Raw genomic sequence first — 25,459 nt, 5'->3', positions numbered from 1 at the left:
AAGTGATCGCACTCTTGTTTGGCAACTACTTTCTCAAGAATTTTAGATAAGAAAGGAAGACTGGATATAGGTCTACAATTGACCAAGACAAAAGGGTCAAGAGACGGTTTCTTAAGTAAAGGTTTAATTACAGCAACCTTAAAAGCATTTGGTACATATCCCTGCAACAGAGATACATTAATCACATCTTAAATGGAGGAGGAGATCAAAGGGAATACCTCCTTAAATATTCTGGTTGAACTGGATCTAACATACAAGTTGAAGGCTTAGATGAAGACAATAGTTTTGCTTACTCTGAAAGTTCAACTGGATCAAAGCAGTCTAAACCCGGTTCAGATTCCATGACTACCTCAGATGCTGCCCCACCCTCCAGAGACAAATCAATCGTAGATAAAGAAGTGCTAATGATCTTATTAAAAATAAGATCAATCTTATTTATAAAGAATCCCATAAAATCATTACTGCTAAGAGCAGATGGAATGGATTGTTCAACAGAGCTATGGCTCTGGGTGAGTTTGGCAACTGGATTAAAAAGATATAGGAATATTCTTATTGTCCTCCATTAATGAGGAGAAATATGCTGCTCTTGCTTTACAAAGGGTCCTCTTACATAGCAGTAAACAATTTTTCCAGACTAGGTAGGATTCCCCGTAGGCCTGTGGAGCGATATTTTCTCTCCAGTTTCCTAGCATTTTGCCTCAAAGTGCGCAGCTCTACATTAAGCCAGTGAGCCAGTTTCTTTTTTTTTTTTTTTTAGTTTTTCTTTTTCAAAGGGCCTGAGCTTTCCAAGGCAGTACGCAGAGAACTGGTAATCCCATCAACAAATATCATCCATTACACCTTTAATATAAATGTGTGAATTCCTTTCAATCAATTTTTTAGAATAAATTGCAGCAAAACGTAGAATTGAAATGGTTTTTGATGTGTGAATCACAAAATATAATTTGTGTATTTCTACTACATAATCTCAAAAGTTGTCACTTTAGTTTTTCAAGAGTTACTGAGTAAAAGACATACAGAAATTACATTTCCGTTTCTCTCTGTTACGGTACTTGAAATTTAGCTATAATACACCAAACCTTTTGACTCAAATACACCTAAAAATTAAATTCACGGACATACAACCTAGCGTCATACAACAATGTATATTTGGATTTATTACTATTAATAAGCTTTTCCTTGGTTCTGGGAATTGGTGCCTGCAATATTTAACAATTCCCCTCCTCTTTTGTTTATTCAGTGTTGATAAATTTTCCATGACTGTATACTTTATGCCAAAAACCGTTATCCTAACAAAGTCTATAGTCGCCATAGTGTTCCACTTGATTTATGTTTATTTATATTATAATTATGCAGGGAGTATTACATTTACATTACATTTTTATAATGAATCTAGAAACCTAAATCTAATTTGAGCGACAGAGGGAAAATGTTGCATTTAATATGAATATGTTGACTTTTTTTTACAGGTGGGCCAATAAAAAATACGAGGGCATAATTTCTAAAAGTAAACAGATTCGGTTGGAACATCCTTCTGTTTACCAGCTGACAACAAAGAAAGAGCAGCATGAAAACCTGACCAGAGTGATGTTTGGTGAAAGAAATTTAAACAAGACAAACAGAACCATCTTACTTGTTGGGGAAACAGGAACAGGAAAATCTACTCTGATTGATGCTTTGCTAAATTATGCCATTGGAGTGAAGTTTGAGGAGGAAATCTGGTTTCAGATTGTGGAGGAGGAGAGAGGATGTCAGATAGAAAGTCAGACATCAGATGTAATCGTATATCAGATCTATGGTTTTGAAGATAAAACTCTGCCATACTCTCTGACCATTGTTGATACTCCTGGATACGGAGACACCCGAAACCAAGAACTTGATGCCAAAGTTGCAGCAAAATTACTGAGCTTGTTTGGACAAGCAAATTGTGTTAATGAGATCAATGCAGTGGGTCTGGTAATGAAGGCCAGTGATAACAGACTGACTGACCGTCTGATGTACGTCTTAAATTCAGTGATGTCTCTGTTTGGAAAAGACCTGGAGGAAAATATAGTAGCTCTCATCACTCACTCTGATGGAAGAAAACCTCAAAATGCTCTTCAGGCTCTGAAAGCAGCAAATATTAAATGTTCCAAAAATAACTTTACCCACTTTCTCTTCAACAACTGCCAGCATGAAGACAGATCTAATGACAGAGAATTTCTGGAACGTGCCAAACAAGTGTCAGTCAACGGCTTGAGAGAGTTCACAGTTTTTCTGGAAAAAACTGCCCCTAAGAAGGTTCAGACAACTATGGAAGTTTTGGAAGCACGAATCAGACTGACGGCCTGCATCGAAAACCTGCAGGAAAGAATCAAGCTGACTGAACTAAAGGAGAAGGAAATTACACAGCTTGAAGGTGTTCTGAGAGAAAATCAAGAGGAGATAAAGAAGAATGAGAACTTCATTATAGAAATTGAGGAGGTCTACAAAGATAAAGAACAATTTGTGGGTGAAGATAAGTTTTATCTATTTCTTGAACAAGTTGTCAACTGTTCTGTCTGTAAGGAGAACTGTCATGTTGAATGCGCTCTGGCCTTTAGCCCACAATTCTGTAAGATTATGCAGAATGGGCGCTGCACAGTTTGTACCAATAAGTGTCCTGCATCAGATCATGTCAAAGAAAGCAAGAAATATGTGACAAAAACAAGGAAAGTTGCAACTACAATAAAATATGTAAAGAAAAAATATGATACATCTAAATACAGGCATGACACAATTTTAAATATTCTTGAATGTTGTAGAAAAGAATACATGGAACTGACAGACGGCAAGTTATTGCTCATTGATGAAGCCTACGAACACATGATCAAACTTGAGGAGATTGCTTTGAATGTTGAATCCATGTCCACTCTTGTGCATTTGGACTTCTTAATTGAAAAGATGAACGAAATAGGAGAAAGAGAGAAGGTCAGGAGACTAGAAAAGATAAGGCACCCTGATGATGAAGTAACTAGAGTTGCACTGCGGTATGCACCTTTCTAATCAAGACTACATACAGTACTAAAGAACTTCTGTTACCGTACATACCTCTAGGTTTGAAGGTAGAAAAACGTAATTAATGTTAAATAAAGAGGACCACGTGTTTAAAGTGACTATTCCTTTCATCCTGGGTGACAAATTAAAGTGATTTTGATGCATTTTACTTTTAATTTCTTTCTTATTGCCCCTTTATGCTAAATAAAAAGGGGGTTAATGATAAGCTTAATTACTTCAACAGTTATAATAACAGTGAAACAGAAATTTTGTACAATAATGGGAATTCAGTTAATAATATATATTATTTGATTACCTGCTTATTTCCTGAGTTTGCCTATATTCAAATAATTAATAGTTTTTAATGCTCATGGCTTTTTTTTAAAGAAGTTAAATACTTCACAGAATACAAGATAGTAAATAGCAGAAGTGAAGAATTTGGTTTCAACTTTTGGTTACAGAGCAGCTTCTCCTGTCCCTTCTCTGAAAAGGGGAATGTTTATGGAGCTAATTAGTCACAGCTTACCCTGAAACTCTTTGTCAATGCAAAATTGAATATTGTAAAATCAAGCATTTAATTTATTGTGAGAAAATTATAACTACAAACAGAAAGAGAGACATTGAGATAGAATCGTGATTAATTTGATGCTTCAACTTAATATTCATTCAGACGAGTATTTGCCCTCTGGAGGGCAAACCCCTGGATCCCAACAGTATCACTTCTGAGAATCTGAAAGCTGGTGCTGTGGATGGAGTTAAAATAAAGGGTCCTTGATGGTCTTGTGGTCTTATCACTTTTTCTGATATTTTTGTAATTTTTGCTATTACAGCAACAAAGTATTCAATACATTGTCATATTTTTTGATGGCAAATCAATTCTCTATGCCATATCCACGAATGGAGCAAGTTACTGTTACATTTTCTAAAGTATTTATGGATAAGTGGTTCTGTGTTCCATTTTTTTTTCTCTGAACTGATGTTGCTTGCATGCTTGGTGTGAGGGATTGCTACAGCGTTAACGACATAATGCAAGAGAATGACAACTGTCACTTTGTTTATGTCAAGGAAGAGAAAATCCTGCAAAGTCAATCACTCTGCCGGGTCTATCTAGATATAAAACTTTTACTAATCTGTCTGGATGATTTGAGTAAATTGTCTATGTAAGGTTCTTTTGAGATGAGATGTGTTGTAAACTAGTAAATAAACTGAAGTAAACTCTGTAATTGAAAGCTTTCAATGATTTCATTATGCACATGCTCTACACACACCAACATGGGCTGCTTCCTGTCTAGTTACCTAAATGAAACAGTAATATGTAAATGTAAATAGACCACCAACAGTGGCACTCATTCACAGTTTTAATGTTGAGGAAATATGTAAGGCAGAACATTTCTCTGAGAAAGCTCTCTGCTCCTCACACACTGCTGTTGAGTATGGACTGTTTGTACACAGCCCCTGTGTGCCTCTAGCTGCACCATCACAGAGCCACTTATGGTGGAGAAACCCAGTGTGTAAAGCTGAGTTCATTTGGCAAAAGTTTGAAGTGAATGTCATAAATGCAGATTTTGTTTGGATGAGAGGAAGGGAAAAATTTTGGAAAAATATTGAAAAGTTTGGTTTAGCGCAAATTTACACTGAGAATTGCTAGTCAATGTCATCTCTCTATTAAGTTTTCTTTATGGCTTAGTTGTGCAAATATTGCATTATTATAAGAGAAAAAAATCAAATAAGACTAAATATAAACATATATGTAAACTTCAGCTTGATTAGTCTTCTTGATTGAAGAAAGATTGAAAAAACATGCAAAAGTAGTTAATGGCTGAATAATAAATCAAATAATTTTCCTACTTTAGCTTATTTAAAAGGTATAGAGCACGATATTTTATTTCCAGGTGGATCATCTAAATCAGTGGCCCTCCTAACAGTCAGTCATTCTGGTGATGTGTTTACGTAAGGCCGTCCTATGCGCTCGTCCCGTTAGCTAGCTTTTTCTGTGCACTTCAGGCGTATATCTGTGGTGAGCTACGGTTTCAGAGAGTTATTGAAGCTCACCTTTCTCACCGCGGTTTTTTGAAAATGGCCGAGGGTCGTAAGAGAAAAAGTGTCTACGAAGTGCATGAGAAGAAAAGAAAGACCTCAGAAGAGGCAGATATATCCCAGAATGCTTTGAGTGGAGAGCTCACCTCGCAAAGAATTAAAAACATTACATACGTGCCCCAGTAAATGGGGTCTGGCGACGCCGATGGATGCAGCCAATACGCACATGATCAGTCTGGCTTAACTGCAGAGATCTACAGCTGAGGTTGGAGACTCTGTCCATAGAAAAACAATCAGCCATAGACTTCACACATCTGGCCTTAATGAAAGAAAGCTATTTGTGAAAGAGCTTTATAGAAAGTCTTGGTTAAAGTTTGCTACAAGACACCTGTAAATGTCCTTATAAATATTTCTGTCTTAAATCCAAAGTGTTTATTTTGCTCCAGCAGTAATACAGCCCATGCTTTTATTGTGAAAGGCCCAGAGCAGGAAAGTGAGGTGCATAGATTGTCGCAGTGTGTACAGCAGTGGTGTGAACACTGACGGGCAGAGAGAAGCTGTGTTCTAAAGTTAAAAAGAGAAAGGGCATATTGTCACGGAGTAATTTTGATTTGCAAAGGGTCCTTAGCACCTGGTTGATGAGGGAACAAGGTTTGTATCAGTGTTTGCTTTTTGAATTCATATTTTGTCATATTTCACGGAGCTTACAGGTTGCTGCTAGGTTAGATTTGTTGTAGTTACATTTTCTTTGTCCACCAGACAGTTCTCTGTTAAGTTTGCAATATGCAACACAAATGTTTGTGAATAGTAATATTGCATACTATGTGAAGTCACAGATGGCTACATTATTATGCATTTTCTTCTATTTCATGGTACGAGGCATTATACAATACTATGCTAAAGGGTTTAATAAATATACATGGCAAAATATGGTGATAGCAGAAAAGGTAAGGATTGTCCAGATTAAAAAGGTTGTAATAATTTAAGGTTAAAAATGATTCATTGATGACGTAAAAAAAGGTTAAAGTCAACATACTGTGTTACTAATGTGGATTGTATTTGTGTATTTTGTGGCTCTTATGGTGTGTTCAAAAGCAAGGCTATTCAATAAAAAGGAATTGTGAACCATCAGTTTGAGAGACCATCTTTTCAAACCGGACGCTACACCAACTGGGAGACACAGTAAACATGTAGAAGGAGCTCCGGTCAGATGGAACCAAAATCTGACTTTTTGGCCACAATGCAAAATGTTATGTTTGGTATAAAAGCAACACAGCTCATCACCTTGAAAACACCATCCCCACTATCCAATATAGTGGTGGCAGCATCATGGTTTGGGCCTGCTTTTCTTCAGGAGGAAAAGGGAAGAATCTAAGAAATCTATGGAAATAACTGAAAGCTGCTGTTCACAAACGCTCTCCATCCAACCTCACTGAACTCAAGCTGTTCTGCCAGGAAGAATGACAAAAGTCTCTTGATGTCTCCAAGTACTAAACTTGAGGGGGCTGAATCATTTTGCACACCCAATTTTTCAGTTTATTTGTTAAAAAAGTTTAAAATGTCCAATTTTGTTCCACTTCATAATTTTGTTCAACTTTTTGTTGGTTCTCACAAAGAATTACCATTTTATATATGTATGTTTAAAGCTGGACTGCACAGTGGAGCAGTGGGTGGCACTGCTGCCTTGCTGTAAGAAGGTTCCGACTTCGATTTCGGGGTCTTTCTGCATGGAGATGGCATGTTTTCCTAGCCTGACGTAGTCCTACTCAATTCTAGTCAGAATCTGAGTCTGATACTGCTCCATAGAGCTGTGATTATGGGGCGTGTTTCGAACGAACCAGGAAAAAAAATGCCTCTGCACTCAATTGGATAGACCTACAACCAATAAGAGCAATGGAGTGCGTGACGTATGTTAAGCGACGCATAGTTGTCCACAAAAATCAAAGCGTGCAGTTGCACGCCTATAATAAGAAGATGAGCCTTGATCGCGTTTCTCTGTTCCTCTTTTAAAATTAATTTGCTGTCGTTATCTTCTAGAACAGACCTAATAGCAGAATCTACTCACCTAAACTCTCCAGCGGCAGCCATTGTTGTTGTCACCCAAGCGCGCTTTGGTCACGTGGTTGATTACGTTACTCTTGATCATCTGTCCATCATCGTATAAAGCCCGCCCTGACAATTTGATTGGATCGCCTGACAGTGGGCGATAATACTCGCGCTACTATGGAGCAGAGCCAGACCGAACTTCCCCGACCTCAAACTTTGTGGGCGGGACTAAGTTCGGAATGGCACCCAGGCTAATGTTTTCCCTGTTTACAAAAAAAATGCCATTTTCTTTGGTTTTGACTCATAATTATGACTTTTTAATGTCCAATGTCTACACCTTGGGTCCCGCCTGGTGTGGTAGATCTGGACCATCTGGACCATATTTAGAAGTTTTGTTTGTTGAGGTTTTGAGTATAGATAAATTGGAACTAGAAAGGCACTCAAATAGCGCAGACCTCTACTAAGCAACTTGTTTCCCACTCATATTGTAAAATATACCTCAAAACTATAATTACTGCGTCAATTTCGTCAACATCATTTGATTCATTGGTAATAAGGATATACCCATACCATATGAAATTATGTTTGTACTATTACTTTACTAGATATTAAAGGCAGTATTATTTTGTTATTTCTATACCATTATTTATACCATAGGTGATATTTGTTTCATGATAATTCACAAGGTTTATTGATACAAATCTACACTATTGCCTATAACACTTGGATTCAGTCTTTTTTATACTAGAAATGGTGGCAAAACTTAAACTGGTATGCTGATGACGATTCTCAGCCATCCAGGTCATAGTCATTCCTTAAAAGTTTAACAACAATCCACTCGTCTTAATTACCAAGGTTTGAAGACATTTCGCTTCCCCTCCAGGAAGCTTTCTCAATTCGAATTGAGAAAGCTTCCTGGAGGTGAAGTCCAGTGGAATTTTTTTTAAACTTCCGTATTAACCAGCCTTCGCACCAATCATCAGTGCCAGATTATTTCCGGGCCCTTGGTGAGAAGTTTTGTAGAATTACTGTATTCTGATTACCTGATCCTGACCCATTCTGCCTCTGGACCTTCTGATCTGTTTGGCTGACCTGTCTCGGACACCTGACGGATCTCGTTATGTCTGTGAACCGAACCTGAAACTGTTACAGGGCTCTGTTCTAGATTCCTTCAGCATCTCTGATCTCCTCGCTGTGACCCTTGAGCATGTCAATGACACCAGACACCATGTCAATGACACCAGACACCACCGCGGAGCCCACGTGTTTTGCAGCCGACAGGCTGGAACCAACCTCATTATCTGGACTATAAGAGCAAGCTATGACTCACACGTCCATTGTCATCCTCCACCAGATAGACTTGGTCACTAACCTGTTGTCTCATCCTGCAGAGGTTCCTGCCTTAGAGGCCAACACTGTTCACTGCAGTTCAATTTCCAATAAACGTTTTGAGAAATCTGTTTGTCCGCCTTGAATACTGGATCCTATTCTGAGCATGACAAAAGGTGGCCTAATGAGTTGCAAATTACCCCAGCAGCTCTGGTGGTCAATCAGAGCAGAGGCGATTTTAACATGGGTTTCTTGATGAGACTTCTGACCCAGGAAGACATGGGTCAGTGTCACCCTGCCACTAAAAGTCAATTGTTCCCGGCTTCAAACTGTTTTTTCAGCCAGTGTGAAAGGCTTTAAAGAATAAAAAGGAAAAAAAGAAATGCATTTTGGCAACAAAACATTCTGAAGTGTTGTTTTGGAACTGAAAAGAAACAAAACAAATCTTTTTAGTCTTTAAGCCGTAAATGTTCTTTCTTTTGTCAATATGAATAGTAACGTCTTTGTTGGATTTTGTTAACTTGTTTATTGTTTGAAGTTGTAGGTATATCAGGTGCTTATAAACATCAGTGTTAAAACTACAGATTGCTCTACTATGTGCCATTGTATTAACTAATGCAATGTACTATTACAACTAATGTGAATAGCGATTTATCACGTCCTTCCTTTTTTACAGGATCAGTGGTATGACTTCAGAAGTTACCATCACCTCTTCAGGATGTCCTGCAGTCCTGCTGTTCAAGACAAAGAAAGAAAGGTTTTCTAGATGGACAAGAGTGACTTTAGGGAACAAGCATGAAAGGCAAAGAAATAAAACCATCTTACTGGTTGGTGAAACAGGAGCAGGAAAATCGACCTTAGTCAACACTTTGGTTAACTATGCAATAGGAGTGATGTTTGAGGATGATGTTTGGTTTCAGATTGTAGAAGAGGAGGAGGGAAGATGTCAAACTGAGACTCAGACATCAGATGTGATTGTCTATCAGATCTTTGATTTTAAAGGTCAAATTCTGTCCTCGTCTCTTACCATTATTGACACTCCTGGATTCGGATACATGAGAGGACTGCAGCATGATGAAGTCAGTCAAATACTATTAGAATTGTTTCGATCAGAGGAAGTTCATGAGATCAATGCAGTGGGTCTGGTGATGAAGGCCACTGATAATAGTCTAAGTGACCGACTGATGTACGTCTTAAATTCAGCGATGTCTCTGTTTGGAAAAGACCTGGAGGAAAACATAGTAGCTCTCATCACTCACTCTGATGGAAGAAATCCCAGAAATGCTCTTCAGGCTCTGGAAGCAGCAAATATTAAATCCTCTAACCGTGAGTTTATTTATTTTGTGTTTAACAATTGCCAACATGAGGACAGAGCAAAAAACCGAGAACTTTTGGAAATTGCCTATCAAACATCACTAAAGGGATTCAAAGAGTTCATGTTGTTTCTGGATGAAACCAAACCTCAGAAACTGAAGACAACTGTGGAGGTTCTGAAGGAACGCACCCAACTGACAGCCTGCATCCAGAACCTGCAGCAGAGAATCAAGGAGATTGAACTGAAGCAGAATGAAATCCAAAAGATCAAAGAGGCTTATAATAAATATCAAGAGCAAATGAAGGAGAATGAAGACTTCTCTATAGAAGTAGATGATGTCTACAAGAAAAAAAAAAGTATCAGAGGAGGAATGTGGTTGTTGGTGTTTTATGAAGGAGCCCTCACCTGTTCTGTCTGTGAGGAGAACTGTCACTATCCTGGATGCACAATAGCCTGGAGCCCAGGACGCTGTCAGGTCATGAAGGATGGGCGCTGCACAGTTTGTACCAACAAGTGTCCTGCATCAGATCATGTGAAAGAAAACTGGAGATATAAAATAAAGACAAGAAAACTTCAGAAGACCCTGGAGGATGTGAAGGAGAAATATGAAAAGAATAAAGCTGAATGTGAGAAAAAGTTGACTCTTTTGGAAAACCTTGAGAAGGAAAATGACAACCTGACTTCAAAATGGTCGTTGCTGCTGGATGAGGCCTACAGTCATGTTATCAGACTGGAAAAGATCGCCCTGAAAGTTGAATCAGTGTCAACTTTGGTCCATTTGGACTTCCTGATGGAAAAGATGAGGGAAAAAGGAGACCAGGAGAAAGTCAAGAAACTGGAAGAGATGAAAAGCAGAGTGAACGAAGGAACCAACACAGCACTAAGATATGCAAAAAACTCATAATCAGAATAAGATTTGGTACATCAGCTAGCCAGCGAGCTAGCCAACTAACAGCTACAGTAATTATTCTGCACCAGGCAGGAACATGCTGCAGAGCATCAAGTCAGTGCTGGATGATTAATGTTGTTGGTCGCTCTCAGCCTCCTGTCATGTCTTTGAGTTTACTCCTGTTATTAGCTAGATTTGTTTTTTATCTCCTCATCTTGATGATTGCGTTTTCCCTGTTGTCTGCTTTCATATTTATCTCAACTGACTACCTGAAGAATTTTTCTGCTGTGTCATTCCCCCTGGTTTCTACCTGTGTGCCCGCTCCTCTGTCTGAATTCGCACTGATCTCTGGAATTTTCATCACTTCACACTGTGAAGTGATGAAGTCACACTGTTTTCTTATCACATCCACTGCCAACCAGGCTGAAAACAGACAGACTTATTGGTAATGCTTACTTTTAAAGTACATGAATAATCATGTAATAACATGGTAATAATATAACAAGTTACAGTACATTACTAGGTAACAATAACCTTTTTATTAGATAATTACCCCAAAATGAAGGTATATAATTCCAAAGCAATTATTACAATTGTATAATACTATGTAACAGTGGAGAATTTTGGTGAGTAATTACCATCAGGTTACCACATAACACTTTCTATTATTTGCCCTCCAACTACCAATGGATTACAAAGTAATTTGTAACTTATAATCAGGCAAGTGCTTTGCTTTAAATTTTTGGCACACAACGTAAAGTCAGACTGCTTAGATGTCAAACAGTTATTACCAGGTAATTTCATTAATTCATTTAACCAAAATCAATGAACGATTGTTATTATCTTGGAAAATGGAGTTAATTTCTTATTATATAACAGAAAACCAAACGTAGAAGACAGGAAGCCAATCTTCATAACTAAACTGTTAGTTATATGTAACTTGAGTTCAGTTTTATAAAGTTACCTGGTTTTTTCTAGATGACTGGCAAAATTAGCACATTTTACCAGATGAAATTGAGTAAATTGCTTGGTAAATACTATGAAATTAGACTGTAAAATCAATCAAGCCTTTCTTTCTTTGGTATTGAAGTATTATTGCTTACTAATTTATATTATTTAGAATGTTTTTTAACTCTTGAATACTAACAAAACTAATATTAATATTACCAAGTAAAACACATATAATTAATTGCTAAGTATTTAGAATATGAACTGTAAAAGAAAGCCACCACTTTTTATGGAACTATTACCACGTAAAATATTTGGTTTGTGCTGTTTTACTCATTCTCTTCATAGAGAAACTCCAGTACATAAGTGCATTTTTATTACCAAGTAAAAAACTTTAAATTACATGGTTAATAATTGGAATCTGTAGTGTAAAAGAAAGCCAATCATGTTTGATATATTTCAACCCTTTATTAATGTGTAACATTTTGGTTTTTCCCCTTTACTATCAGCAATAAAGAACTTTCTTAGTACCAAGAAAAAACATTTAATCTATCATTAAGTAATAGAAGTTTGTACTATAAAGGAGAGTCTTATTGGGATTTGGATCAAATTGGTTTATTTTACCTTGAACTGTCTATCCAAAAAAATAAAGAAATGACACAGTTGTTTAGAAATATCCACCAATTTAAATGTGTAGTGATTATCCAGAAATTTTCACTGAGGTTATTTCCTGTTTTGTGGTTGTGTCCGACCTTTCAGACATTTCAGCATCTTTTTCTGAATCCCACATTGTAGCATGGCATAGACAATTCACGTTTGCAGTTTGAAGAACACCTGCTTGCTTCTGATGATTTCCTTTAGCTAACCAATGAGTGTTTGCGTTATATAACTCATCCAATCACACTAGTTTTCACTAGATGTGGGTGGAGCCAATGATCTGCATTGGATGGAGCACATTACGGGAAATAAATATTTATAAACATTAAATCAGGGGTAACCAATTAAAAATCAGCGGGTCTGAATAAAGAAAATCATCAACCAGTAAAGGTCCGGAGACATTTTTAATTATAATCTGATACTTTAAACTGAATTTAACACTGAAATTAAATGATATGTTTATGCATCCATGTTATGGATTGAATTTTTAAATAAAAAAATATTTTTTAAAAATTACATTTTAAAATCTTAAGTGTTTTTTGAAGCAGAGAACCGCAATCTTTCAGTTTGCTGTATAGACAATTTCCTGATTCACATATTTTATCAAACACCTGAACTGACCGTTTGTTATTTTCTTTCTTTTTTCTGTCTTAATGTTGGCAGTGGGCTTTAGGCTGCCCTGCAAGGCTTTAAACCTGGGTTTAACCGGAGACTAAGCCATTCTCAAGCACATATCAAGGAGCTCATTTTGAGCCTGGATCCAGATTTATTGTTGATTCTGTTCATGGTGGAGAATCCTGCTTCACAGCAGCAGGTTGAGCCAAACATACTCCTACGAATTTAATGATAATATCGTGCATACTCTCCTCGAGCTCCGAGGATAAGTCGAAGTGCAGCAATACGGGAGGAACAGCGGAGGCTGTGGGCTTTGCTTTGTGCAGGAGGTCTGGATGCTGCAGAGGATGTGGGATTTTGTAACAGGAGAAGCGGCGCAAGTGACGTTTAGACACTGTCAACAGACAACATGTGGTAATTTATAAATGTTTTAAATCAGGTTGGGTCCGGATTAACCGGCAGGTGGGTCCGGATCCGGGCCGCGCTTCAGTAATGTCAGGTACCCTATTGGACAAACCTTTCGACAAACATGAATATTTTCAGAACTTTGTCTATAGGTTCTATAAGTTGTGAAATCATGCAGAAAAAACGGCCCTCAGTCTTGTGATGACATAATTTATGTAATGTCTTGTTGCAACATATTATTAGTCTTCATGTCTGTAAACTACAGAATACAGTGAAAACAAACCTGGCTCTTAAAGATATTTTGTGTTTATTTTTCACTTAATTCAGACCATCAAAAATATTAATATTGAGACATCAATTTTTTTAAATAATCCTTTAATCTATGATATAGTTTAATCTCCTGCCACCCAGCCTGATACCTGCAGTACCTCATCAAGAAATTAGCTGAGAAATAGCCTCTTTTCTCTGTTACAATTTCTAAGATTCAAGCAGACCTAAAAAGAAGCAAAAAAAGGGTGAACATTGTTCACTCTGGACCATTTTTGTTGACTTTAGGTAGCAAAAGGAGTCAAGAAGCCAAGTAAAGAATGCTACTTTCATGGGCCGATTTTGTTGTGTGTTATAGTCCATATTTTGCTTATTTAAGCTTTGAGTTTTAGGACCTTTAAACGTGTTGTGAACTAATGTGTTTTCACTGTTTTTGCACCTTTGGCCACCATTGTTTTCACAGTGCTTTAAGACTTATGGAGCCTAGGCGGAAGTTCAACTGAATAAACTGATCGCTCTCCTACGTCCACCTGCAACACAACCAATCAGCTTTGAACCACACCTCCATGAAATCCAACAGGAATCCAAAGTTCATCTGAAAATGTCATGGTCCTGGTCTGGTTGTTCCTGTTTTCCTTAGTTATCCATTTGTTGTCCTCTGCTGCCCTCTTGTGTCCTCCCTTCCTCTGTTTCTCTGTCCTGCCAAGCACCTGCTGCCAATTTCCTCGTCAGCTCTCTCTCTGTCTCTGTCCCCTTTAAAAGCCCTCCCTGTTCAGTTCCTGTTTGCTGGATCCTCGTCAAACATCCTGTCTAACTTCTGTCTGTGCTCCTTGTCTCTCCCTGGCTTCTGGTTTGGTTAATCCCTGATGTCTCCTTGGTTCTGGTACGTTTGTCATTTTCAGTTGGACTCTGATTCCTGCTTCTGGACATGAATAAACAGACTTTAATTCACCTCTGCCTACTGGCCCTGCGTCTGGGTCCTCCACACAAACAGTGACTCATGACAGAAAAGGCCTCCAATCCGCAACTCATCTTCTACCTAGTGCACAGGCGGTGGTTGTGTGACTTCATTCAGATGACCCTGTTTCAACCCACCTCCAGCCCCCCAGCCCATATGAATTATTTTTTGTATACAGTACACTGTGCATACAAAATGACATAACAGTTTGTCTAAGTCTGATAAAACCCATCAATGTATTTCAATTTATACCGTTGTCCTTTTTCTCTTTTTTATTTCATAAATTTTCTCACACCTTTTTTGGCAATGGCACTGCTAAGGTGCTCAAAAGGTGAAGTTAACCTCCTATGTTCATTAATGAATTGATCATTAACAAAAGCAGTGGGTTGATAAAGACAATCAATGACACATATTGTTAGAAGGACATCTTAATCGTTGTTGGCCACTGTTAGGTTTATTAAATAAATATTATAAAGTTAATGTGTGTGCATATGAAACAGTGAAGAAATAAGATGCTACATTCTGTCCTGTGATTCAATCAGGAGGGTCATTCTAGACTTGCCTTCAGCCAGAAGGCATTTACAGGGTCATAAACTTTTATGACCTGCCTCTCAGCCAGTTGGTCATTCTAGGGTCATAAAACCCACCCATCTGTTTCAGCTCTGTTAATAAAAGACTGCTGTTCTGATTGGGGAGCAGAAAGGTGCTGAACTGTGAGCAGCTAGGCTTTCTCATCCTGCAGGAAAAGCTCTGTTTGAAAATCCCTTTGTCCGTCAGATTCATTTTTGTCCTATATGAAATATGAACTCACAATATTTAAACCCAACAGCCACTGTGTGTGAATCAACATGAAAGGAATCTGCTGCAGCTTTAAATTCCACATCAGTGGCCAAAGTTACGTCATACTCTATTTAATTTGAGAAAATATTAATATCATGGTTTTCCCCCGGGTCCATTAATACAAGTGCAGGTAACTTAACTGAGATGGAGTGTTATAAAAAAAATTCTGGTTCGATTCACCTTTGCAAAGGGAGAGGAGCATCAGCAGCACTCTGTTCTGTAAATGTGCCCTGATACATATGAACAATAAGTTTTGCTGCAGCTTTAGCTTAGTTCTTTACTTCTTTTAGCTTAAAACATGTATATATATCTTCACCTCTTAATAAGAACCTTTACCCTAGTGACTTAAAACAAGTGGTCAGCATAATGTTTATCATTACCAAGACTGAATAAGGTTAAAAATATGCCTCTGTAACAAATGTACTCTGAGATAATGCTATACTGTACCAGTGCCATTTGTCCAAACCACATTCATACAATAAGCTTGGGAATGAAAGACTGAAAAATCAAAGTCATGCAATAAAACTGCACAAGTGGATTTTCCAATTGCGATAAAAGATCAAAGAACTTTCCTTTTTATACAGTCCTCTTTGTCCAGCAACATCAAGGGGCATAGAAACATTAGAAATAGATTGCTCATTTATAAATTATTGTCCAGGGAACTTATCTAAATATTTTCAGTTGAATTTCTTTTAATGCATTTGTCAGGTTCAAGCACCTTAAAAATTCATAACACCACAAACAGAAGGAAAGACAAAAGCATTAGATTACTTACTCCCTAGTTACATGGCCGTTGCTACTTTAAAGGGGGGCTGTTGGGTGGGGGCAATGCTATCTATGTAAACAGGCATAAGCAGTTTCAAAAGGTTAATCTTGGACTCAAAAGTATGTTTCTATCTTCTGGTTCATGAAATAGCTCCTCCTGCGTCAGCAGCATACTTTTTATATGTTTTGATCACACTTATCTATGTTTATCAGAACACAGCAAACTTCTCTGGGATGCAGCAATGGGTGTAGTTTAGCTTCTGCTTCTTCAAAGATACTTGGTAGAGAAATTAGTATGAAGGCCACTCTAAGGTCATGCAGTATTGAGAAAACATATAGATACATAATAGATATTTCAGTGCAAAGGTATAAAAGGTATAAGAAATGAATAAATATGAGATAACTTTATATCCATTTGGTCCAAACAGTGTTAATTTCATCAGCTTTTTTTTATTTAGTCTTAGTGACAATGTCAAAAAATCTATTTTAGTCTTAGTCATTTTAGTTATTGCCTTCCCGATTTAGTTTTAGTCTTACTCTAAATGATGAAAATCAATCTTAGTCTTAGTCAAATTTTAGTCATTTTAGTCAACACTGTAAATAATAGAACTTCTCCACACACTGCTTTTATATACATATATATCACACTGAAAAGAATAAAAATTCTTTACACACAGCTTTTTTTTCCTCTATTTTATTCATATAACACTGTGCAGAATAGAACTTCACACACTGATTCTCTATTTAACTTATATCACACTGCACACATTGAACCTTTTGTCGGCTTGTTTCATCATATCCACAAAGTCTTCATCCTCAATGGTCCTTGCAAGCAGGCCAGAACGCCCAATCCACTTTGCCATTGAGTTCTCCAGGGCTTTTTACTCTTTGGAGTCAGGTTTGTGCGGTGGGAGTGCTCCCAACTCTGCAGCAGACTTCCCTTCCTTCCCCAACCTCTGATTTGGCTGTGGTGTCACTGTGTCAGGTATCTAATTGGGAGGAAGAAATTTAAACGATTAATACCCACTGTATCAGTAGAACATCTTTCTTCTATGACAGAGAGGCAGACACACACACAGCCGCATACATGCTCGCCCATGCACACACATATACATTCACTTGCATGCACCCGTGCACACACACACCCCCCCATTCCTACTACTACAGGCCCACCCGTTCCTTACCTTATTCCATATGGCAGCATTTTATGATATTTTTGCATATTTCCTTTTCTGTGTCTATCCAGGGCTTATCTATGAGATTATGTTTTATCCATTTAGAGATGTATTGTAGTCTATTTGCTAAGTAGTATTTTTGGATTTTTTTCTTCATTGTGTTGGTGGAGAAAAAAAAGACTTATAAATATCAGGAATCTAGTTTGTGTGGTCTGTTGTTTGTGTTTGTCTCTCCCTCCACCAACAAGTGGCGCCCTGTCCTCATTGGTCCTCCCTGCACACCTGTCTCGTTGGATCATTATCTGGAGGAGTACTTAAGCCATGGACTGTCACTACCTCAAGGCCAGATTGTTTGCCAGATTTGGGTACTCTAGCCAAGCTGAGTTTAGCTGAGTTCTAATTGAGTCTTTGTTTCACTGAGCCTAACCTTGTTTTTGTCTTTGCCTTTTCGTTAGGAAGTCATCCTGTAAGCTGGATTTTTGGCCTTCTTCTCCTGGAAGGATTGTTTGAGTCTAGCACTGAGCAGGGGATTAACCTCCACAAGTTCCGTTCAAGTTCTCCTGAATTTCCGACTGACAGTCCTCTCATACTCGTCTGGGTCCAACGAAGGCCTACCTGTCCGCTCTCCAATGAGTCCCCCCTTCACTAGGTCAACCCACACACACTGGATTCGAAGCGAGAGAAGAACTCTCCCAAACTTGAGTCCCTCACTGGAATTATCCTTACGGCATCCAAGATTCCCACGGTACCTGAACTCACCTCTGTGAATTTCCCTCCTTCCTTCCAATTCCGGTACACCATCCCTCTGAGTACCAGATCCAACCCCTCATCCTTACCACAATAAACCTGTTAAACCTTTGCCTTACTCTCTGAGTGGTTCTCTGCATTTTGGGTCAGATCCGTAAATACATCATGACTTTTTTTTTTCTACTTCATTGTGTGGAGAAAAAAAAGGTAAACTAAGAGTTTTTCCCCAACTCTGTTGTTTGATGTGGCTTGAGGTTTAAAAACTCTTTAAATTCCCAATCTATGTTCTATTTTGCTGTTATAACTAAAACATAAATAAATATAATGAAGAAGTCATATTTGAATTGTTAAGAAATTATTTCTTACACCCATGTCTAACTTAAAGTATGATAAGCATTGACTGAGAGCAAGTCTAAGGTTATCTGGGAAATACAGTTTTTATCTGAAGAAAGACCAGTTATGATGTTGTCCTCAAAATAAGCTAGATAATCCCTGCAAATAATTCTCTATTGCTCATAAAAAATACAAGGTTGATATGTTAAGAGACTGAAGGTAGTCCCAGGTGGAGTGTTCATCCTGTATCATTTCATTAAGTCCAGTGATGAAAACGTCCATATGAGTTTCTTTGTTCCAGGGGCTCTCTGGTGCCAGCAGGTAGCAGTTGCTTATATACACTGGCACAGTCTGATCTACCTGTCTTAGAGAAAGGAGTCCTCTTGAAGCTTCCCTGCTGTAACCTGACTCCACCAAATGGATTTGCTCCGCATATCCATCTGGAAACCTTCCGTTGAAGTAATTTTGGGAAGGGGCGAAAATACTGGTTAGCTGATTGGCCTATGTTGGTGATAGACGGGCCAAATAAACCAATCAGATCAACGAAGCATATGACGTACTAACAGAGCGACGACGAAAACACAACCACAAGCCAGGGTACTCTTGCTAAAACCAGTCGGGAGAAGAGCAAGAACATATTTTCCTCTGAGAAAAGCCTCCAGAGCAGTGTTTTGCTCTTCTTTCAGTGAAGAAATACTCTGTAATTCCGATAAAACTTGCTCGATAGCCACGCTAATTTCATCGGCTGAAGCCGCCATGTTCTTTAGACTGAACTGTCGCGCTTCTCGTTGCGTCACACCTCAACCCGCCTCAAAGCCAACGCTGATTGGACGTTCGTTTGGTGAACGGCTCCAAATTTTCTTAAACGGAGAGTCTCCAGACTGATCTGTGAGTGAAACCTTGAAAGCTCGCGAGATCAGGATGGTCTCACGAGGCTATCCCTGCTGGGGACAGCTGGACAGAAAACTTGGATTAATTCCTGTGAAAAGTCTAGATATGATTTACACAGGCTGGAGTTATTTTTGCCACTCTGACGTTCCCCACAACTTAGTCTTGCCCACTAACAGAGATTACAGAAGCTACTTTAGCTCTATTAGAGGGAAACATGGAGGGCTGAAGTTCAAAGTGAATTTCAGACTAAGACAAGAAGGCCCGACATTGTTCAGAATCGCCCCTAAACAACTCAGGGGAAGACAGACGTGGCTCATGACAGATAGATTTAGCAGCCGGTGACAGACACGGACACTGAAATGATCCGGGGAGTGGGAGCAGGAGAAGCCTGATCTTGTAAATTAGTGAGGATTTCACGCACACCTGATTCTGTTTGAGTTATACTGTGCTCACCGCCTTCACGCCACTGTGTGTCTCAGTGATTTTCAGATCAGCAATCTGAAAAGGTACGGAAGGGAAATTCATGCAGTCAGGAGAGAGATCCTAGATCGTTAACAGGCAGAATCTAAATAGCAGCCTGAAAACAGGTCAGGCAAAACAGATCAGAAAAGTGGTAGACAAACTCAGAAGTCCAGGAGCAGAAATTAGTCAGCATCAGGTAATCAGAAACACACTGTATAGGGTAGAGAACCTTCACACATGACCCAAATAATTTGGCACTAATAGCTGGGAACAAGCAGTTTAAATAGTAACTGGAGCAGGTGGATCTGATGAGTGAAAATGAAAACTAGGCGGAGCTAGGCAGGTGGAAGAAATTTACAAATTATCCAGTCATCAATGCCAAGATCATGACAATTGGAAGTGGCTCATTCATGGTTGAAAAGTTGTATGCATAATAAATTTGTTTTGTATCCACTGTGCATACAAAATAACATTACAGTTTCTCTAAGTCTGATAGAACCCATCAATTTATTTCATTCAATTATTACCTTTGTCCTTTTTTTTTTCTATTTCATAAATTTTCTCACACATTTTTTGCCTTTGTCACTGCTAATTTGCTCAAAAGGTTAAGTTAACCTCCTATGTTCATTAATGAATTGATCATTCACAAAAGCAGTGGGTTGATAATGACGATCAATGACAGATATTGTTAGAAGGACTTCTTAATCGTTGTTGGCCACTGTGTGTGAATCAACATGAGAGGAATCTGCTGCAGCTTTAATTTCCACATCAGTGGCCCAAGTTACTCCATACTCCATTTAATTTGAGAAAATTTATTTAACTTATTGCTTGATATCCTGATATGTTGACCTCTCAATAAGAACCTTTACCCTAGTCACTTAAAACAAGTGGTCAGCATAATGTTTATCATTACCAAGACAAAATAAGGTTAAAAATATGCCTCTGTAACAAATGTACTCTGAGATAATGCTATACTGTACCAGTGCCATTTGTCCAAACCACATTCATACAATAAGCTTGGGAATGAAAGACTGAAAAATCAAAGTCATGCAATAAAACTGCACAAGTGGATTTTCCAATTGCGATAAAAGATCAAAGAACTTTCCTTTTTATACAGTCCTCTTTGTCCAGCAACATCAAGGGGCATAGAAACATTAGAAATAGATTGCTCATTTATAAATTATTGTCCAGGGAACTTATCTAAATATTTTCAGTTGAATTTCTTTTAATCCATTTGTCAGGTTCAAGCACCTTAAAAATTCATAACACCACAAACAGAAGGAAAGACAAAAGCATTACTCTCTAGTTACATGGCCGTTGCTACTTTAAAGGGGGGCTGTTGGGTGGGGGCAATGCTATCTATGTAAACAGGCATAAGCAGTTTCAAAAGGTTAATCTTGGACTCAAAAGTATGTTTCTATCTTCTGGTTCATGAAATAGCTCCTCCTGCGTCAGCAGCATACTTTTTATATGTTTTGATCACACTTATCTATGTTTATCAGAACACAGCAAACCTCTAGGATGCAGCAATGGGTGTAGTTTAGCTTCTGCTTCTTCAAAGATACTTGGTAGAGAAATTAGTATGAAGGCCACTCTAAGGTCAATGCAGTATTAAGAAAACAAATATATATTTCAGTGTAAAGGTATAAAAGTTGTTAGAAATGAATAAATATGAGATAACTTTATATCCATTTGTTCCAACATCATTGTGTACTATGTGGGCAATTCCCTGACAGAAATGTTTCAATTACCAATGACATCACTTATGTCGTGGTGCTTAATGAAAGTTTACAATAAAGGCTGATTTATACTCAGAAACCAGGTCGTCTGCTTGAGTGTCGCAGTGAACGCAAATGAGCACGCTTCAATATTGGGCATACATCAAATATATGTGCGACAACCTTACTGCAACACACTGCTAAGGGAGGATAAAAAGCCCTTTAGGTAACAATCTAGGATGCAGGAGTTTGTCCTGCACTCAGAGGGTTGCCAGTTTGAATTCCAGTTTTTTTTTTTGTTTTTTTTTTTTAACGGTGTCCTGTCTGGCGATGTGGCAATAAGAATAATTACCATTTTCTTGAGTTTCCTGTAGCATTCTGTGCAACGTCGGGGCCAAAATGTTCCAGAATTCTTTATAGAACTCAGTAGAGAAACCATCTGAACCTGGAGCCTTTTTATTTGGCATACTTTTTAGAGCTTCCTGAACTTCAACTGTTGTCAGCAGTGAGTCCAGGGTCAATCTTTGACTATCTGTTCATTCAGGAAGAGTTATTTTATCCAGAAATTGCTGCCAGAGGGTTGCCAGTTTGAATTCCAACTTTTTCTATCTCGTTTCTATCTAGTTGTTGTGTCCTTGGGCAAGCAAAGCCTGCTGAGAGTGGTCACAGAGCAATTGTGTAATTGATTGACTTTATTGATCTCACAGTGAAGAAATGTACTCTTTAATGTACATCAGCTAATAGTCAAAGGAGAAGAATAAGGTGTCAAAGGAAGAAAAAGGTGCATGGGATATGTACAGTATATAGTGTTAGACAGCCCCGTTCCTGTCAACGTATCCCAGGGCAGCTGTGGCTACAACATAGCTTGCTTTCATTGGTGTGTATGTGAATTTCAAATCACTAAAGGTAGCGTATAACACCATGGAGACTGCGGACATTTAAAAGCACTATATCAGTAGCCATGGTAAGTCTGTTTATTGCTATAGCAGATTAAAGTGGCAAGATAATTCAAAGTGCTGTACATGTGAAAAAAGAAGAAAGAAAAGCCCATTGCAGTGGCATACAGGCAGCACTAATAATTAAACAAGATGAAAGTTGGTCTGAACTAAATACTTTCAGATAGCACAGTCAAGGGTCACAAAACATTTTTAGATTAAGGTGGTATAAGAAATAAATGTTGCATCTGCATGTTCAAAACCATTTACCACTATCAATATCATCTATTGTACCAGTTCTAGCATTGTGAGTAGCATTAGTCATGATAGCAGTAACACATAACTGAAATGAATAGATACAAACACTTAGGGTTAGGGTTATTTTCATGCATGGTGGTGATCCCATTATAATTCCTGGTTGATAAATATTCAAGTGTCCACTTGCATTACACCTACTGGGTTAGATAATGAAGAACACAAATGTTAATGTAGATCAATTGGGAGGTATATATCTGAGCCTTTGTATAATATTAATTTTAGGAAAAAAATCATTAAAAGTTCTAAACATCCAAGAAGAGAATGATAAACCTATAACCAGAACGCATTGGTACAGTAGCATGTTAGAGACAATATCTAATGCCATCACTTTGGCACACCTTGGTTTTTCATATGCAACTTAAATTAAACATTAAAATTTGGAAATTCTTGTAAAATGTAAGTATTCTATTTATAAATCATTTTGTAACTTTTTCAAAGAAAACAAAAAACCTGTATCATGAAGGGAAGGGAATAGTGAAAGTAAAACCAAAGAGTACTAATTTTCTGTGAAAACATGTGATAACTGAGGATAATTTTCTGTGAAAACATGTGATCAGTGACGTTATTTACTCCTCTGCTCACGTATAAAATCTGTGAACACAGACACATTTTGGGTCTTTTTGCCTTTGAAGACATTCCACGCTTGTTAAGCAAACACCAGGTAAGATCACTAAATAAGACAAGATTAGAATTTCCTATTTTATATGAACATTAAAAAGTTTAGCATTATTCAAAATATAATTATTGCGTCTATGCTAGGTGTGAATTTTTGTAATAGTAATTAAACAAAGTACGCAGGCATCCACTTTCTGGGCTCAGAGAATTATGAGTAAATCATTGCCTCATTTATTTTAGTCAGCATGTAAAAAAGCTTGAAATATTTAAAGGTTTCTATTAGTATAAACTTTGGCCTTGTTTTAAATCTTATTTAGCGTTATTCTTGGTAGTTTGTGTTTGTTCCTTCGGTTCATTTTTCTCTCTCAGCCAAAACCTCTGTTTTATCTTCAAATGTAAGCTTCTAATTTTGCATCAGATCAAACTTTTAATTTTTGGGTAGCTTTAAGTAATTCCTGAGTCTTTTTTTTTTGAGTACCCATTATTTTATGGAAAGAAGAACATATATTAAACAATAATGATGCAGATTAATTAAATACCCAAAGAATTTCTGAAAATGCATAAAAGAGTTGTTTAATAAAAACTGATGGAGCAATGTTTGTGAGATTGTTTTCAAATTTAGTTAAGCACTGTTTTATCATTTTCTTTCGTTTCAGGGTTTGGTTATACTGCTTTTGAAGTGGATTTTCCTTCAGCAGTTAAAGATACATCCAGACTCATTGATTTCCAACAAGAAGTTTCATTCTTGAACATCAAGCAGGTACAGCAAATTAATTCATCTGTTTTAAATACAACTTCCATCTCCTTCACAGTCAGTTTTAGTTCCTCTAGCTCATTTTTAATACAGCTATATTAGATGTTTCTGGATGCTATGTGTTTATATATATTTTGTTTTCTTTTTCCAGTGTGTTTTTTCAGTGTATTTGAACCACTGAACAAATCTACGTACGAGAGCCAATAGAATAACCTTGATCCTGAAGTAAAACTTTTGAAGAACAGAGTGAGTTTACAGATAAACATCTAAGTTACCTGTGATGAGGATTGTTCATAACCTTTTTTTGCATCCCTGAAGAATACTTCATGTTTAATTTCTTTTATAGAAAAGAACATCCTTCATCCTCAATATGTGGAGGATGCTTGGGTATCTCTCCTTGAAAAAAGAGTGAGTAACACCAACAGTATTGGAAAAAAATACTCTCCAGTATCTCAATAAGTGAATACATCTGGTTATTATTTGGACTTTGTCACTTAAGGGTGTACTAACTTTTTGTTGCCAGATATTAGTTGTTTATAGCATTGCTGTACAATGGCTAAATTAAATCAAGGTTTCATATCTTACGTTTATCCCCTGAGAAAATATAACATCATTTTAAAAATGTAAGGGGAGTAATCACTTTTATGAGATACTGTACTTAAATGTTTAAAAGTGTGTGATTCCTTTCCTTCTTTCGTCTTTGCTTTTCTCAGCAAAATGTTTCAGATAATCAAACTATTTTTATACTAAGATAAAAATAACCTCAGAAAACACATCACAGGCTGATTTTATTTACTGAAAAAAGAAAAAAGCAATGCAAATCAACCTCTATGTGAACAACTCTATCCCAATAAGAAAACAAAGGATCATGATTGCAGATTAAGCCAGACCAACACCTAAAACGTTGGAGGCCTCACATAGCAGCAAGTTGTTTTATATGTCCGTCTTTTAATCTGCAGTAGCCACTCTCAGGTAATGCAGGGCAAGGCTAAATAAGTAAAGTATGTGGGGCAACATCATTGATACTTCAACTCTATAATGATAGATTACGTTATTGATGGTCAGAAATGTCATTGAATATGTTTGTCTGACAAATAATCCTTTAATAATTTTATTTAGACCAGACAAATCTCTAAACCTCATGCATGTCATGTTATGACACCAGAAAAGTCGCTAGATTTTGTCGCTAGTCACTTTTTTGAAAGAGTCGCTGGAGGGGTCTGAAAAGTGGCTAAATATAGCCACAAAGGGCCGGATCTATCAAAGGTTTGCGTGTATTAAAACGTGAGCTATTTCACTGCGCACGCTAAAAAATGTACAAACGGATCTATCAACAGCGTGCTAAAAGGATTTGGTCTTTAAAACGTGCTAAATAGCGCCTCTTATCCATTTAGTACTTTTTCTGCTATGAATATACAATATGGG

The 25,459-nt window shown here is 37.5% G+C and overlaps 1 protein-coding gene across 1 annotated transcript in view; it reads left to right on the top strand.

Moving 5' to 3' along the window:
- LOC107102567 overlaps positions 1 to 10,646 on the top strand; it is a 13,954-nt gene extending 3,308 nt beyond the window's left edge. Inside the window, exons 3-5 of the mRNA XM_015401939.1 lie at positions 1,470 to 2,487; positions 2,583 to 2,593; positions 9,104 to 10,646. Of these exons, the coding sequence (XP_015257425.1) occupies positions 1,470 to 2,487; positions 2,583 to 2,593; positions 9,104 to 10,646 (2,572 nt within the window). The remainder of the gene's footprint in view (positions 1 to 1,469; positions 2,488 to 2,582; positions 2,594 to 9,103) is intronic.
- The last annotated feature ends 14,813 nt before the right edge of the window (positions 10,647 to 25,459 follow it).

The sequence above is a fragment of the Cyprinodon variegatus genome, unplaced genomic scaffold (assembly GCF_000732505.1).
Source record: "Cyprinodon variegatus isolate N-32 unplaced genomic scaffold, C_variegatus-1.0 Scaffold1274, whole genome shotgun sequence".
In the NCBI taxonomy this organism is placed as follows: Eukaryota; Metazoa; Chordata; class Actinopteri; order Cyprinodontiformes; family Cyprinodontidae; genus Cyprinodon; species Cyprinodon variegatus.
This window is presented reverse-complemented; position numbering and strand designations above follow the sequence as displayed.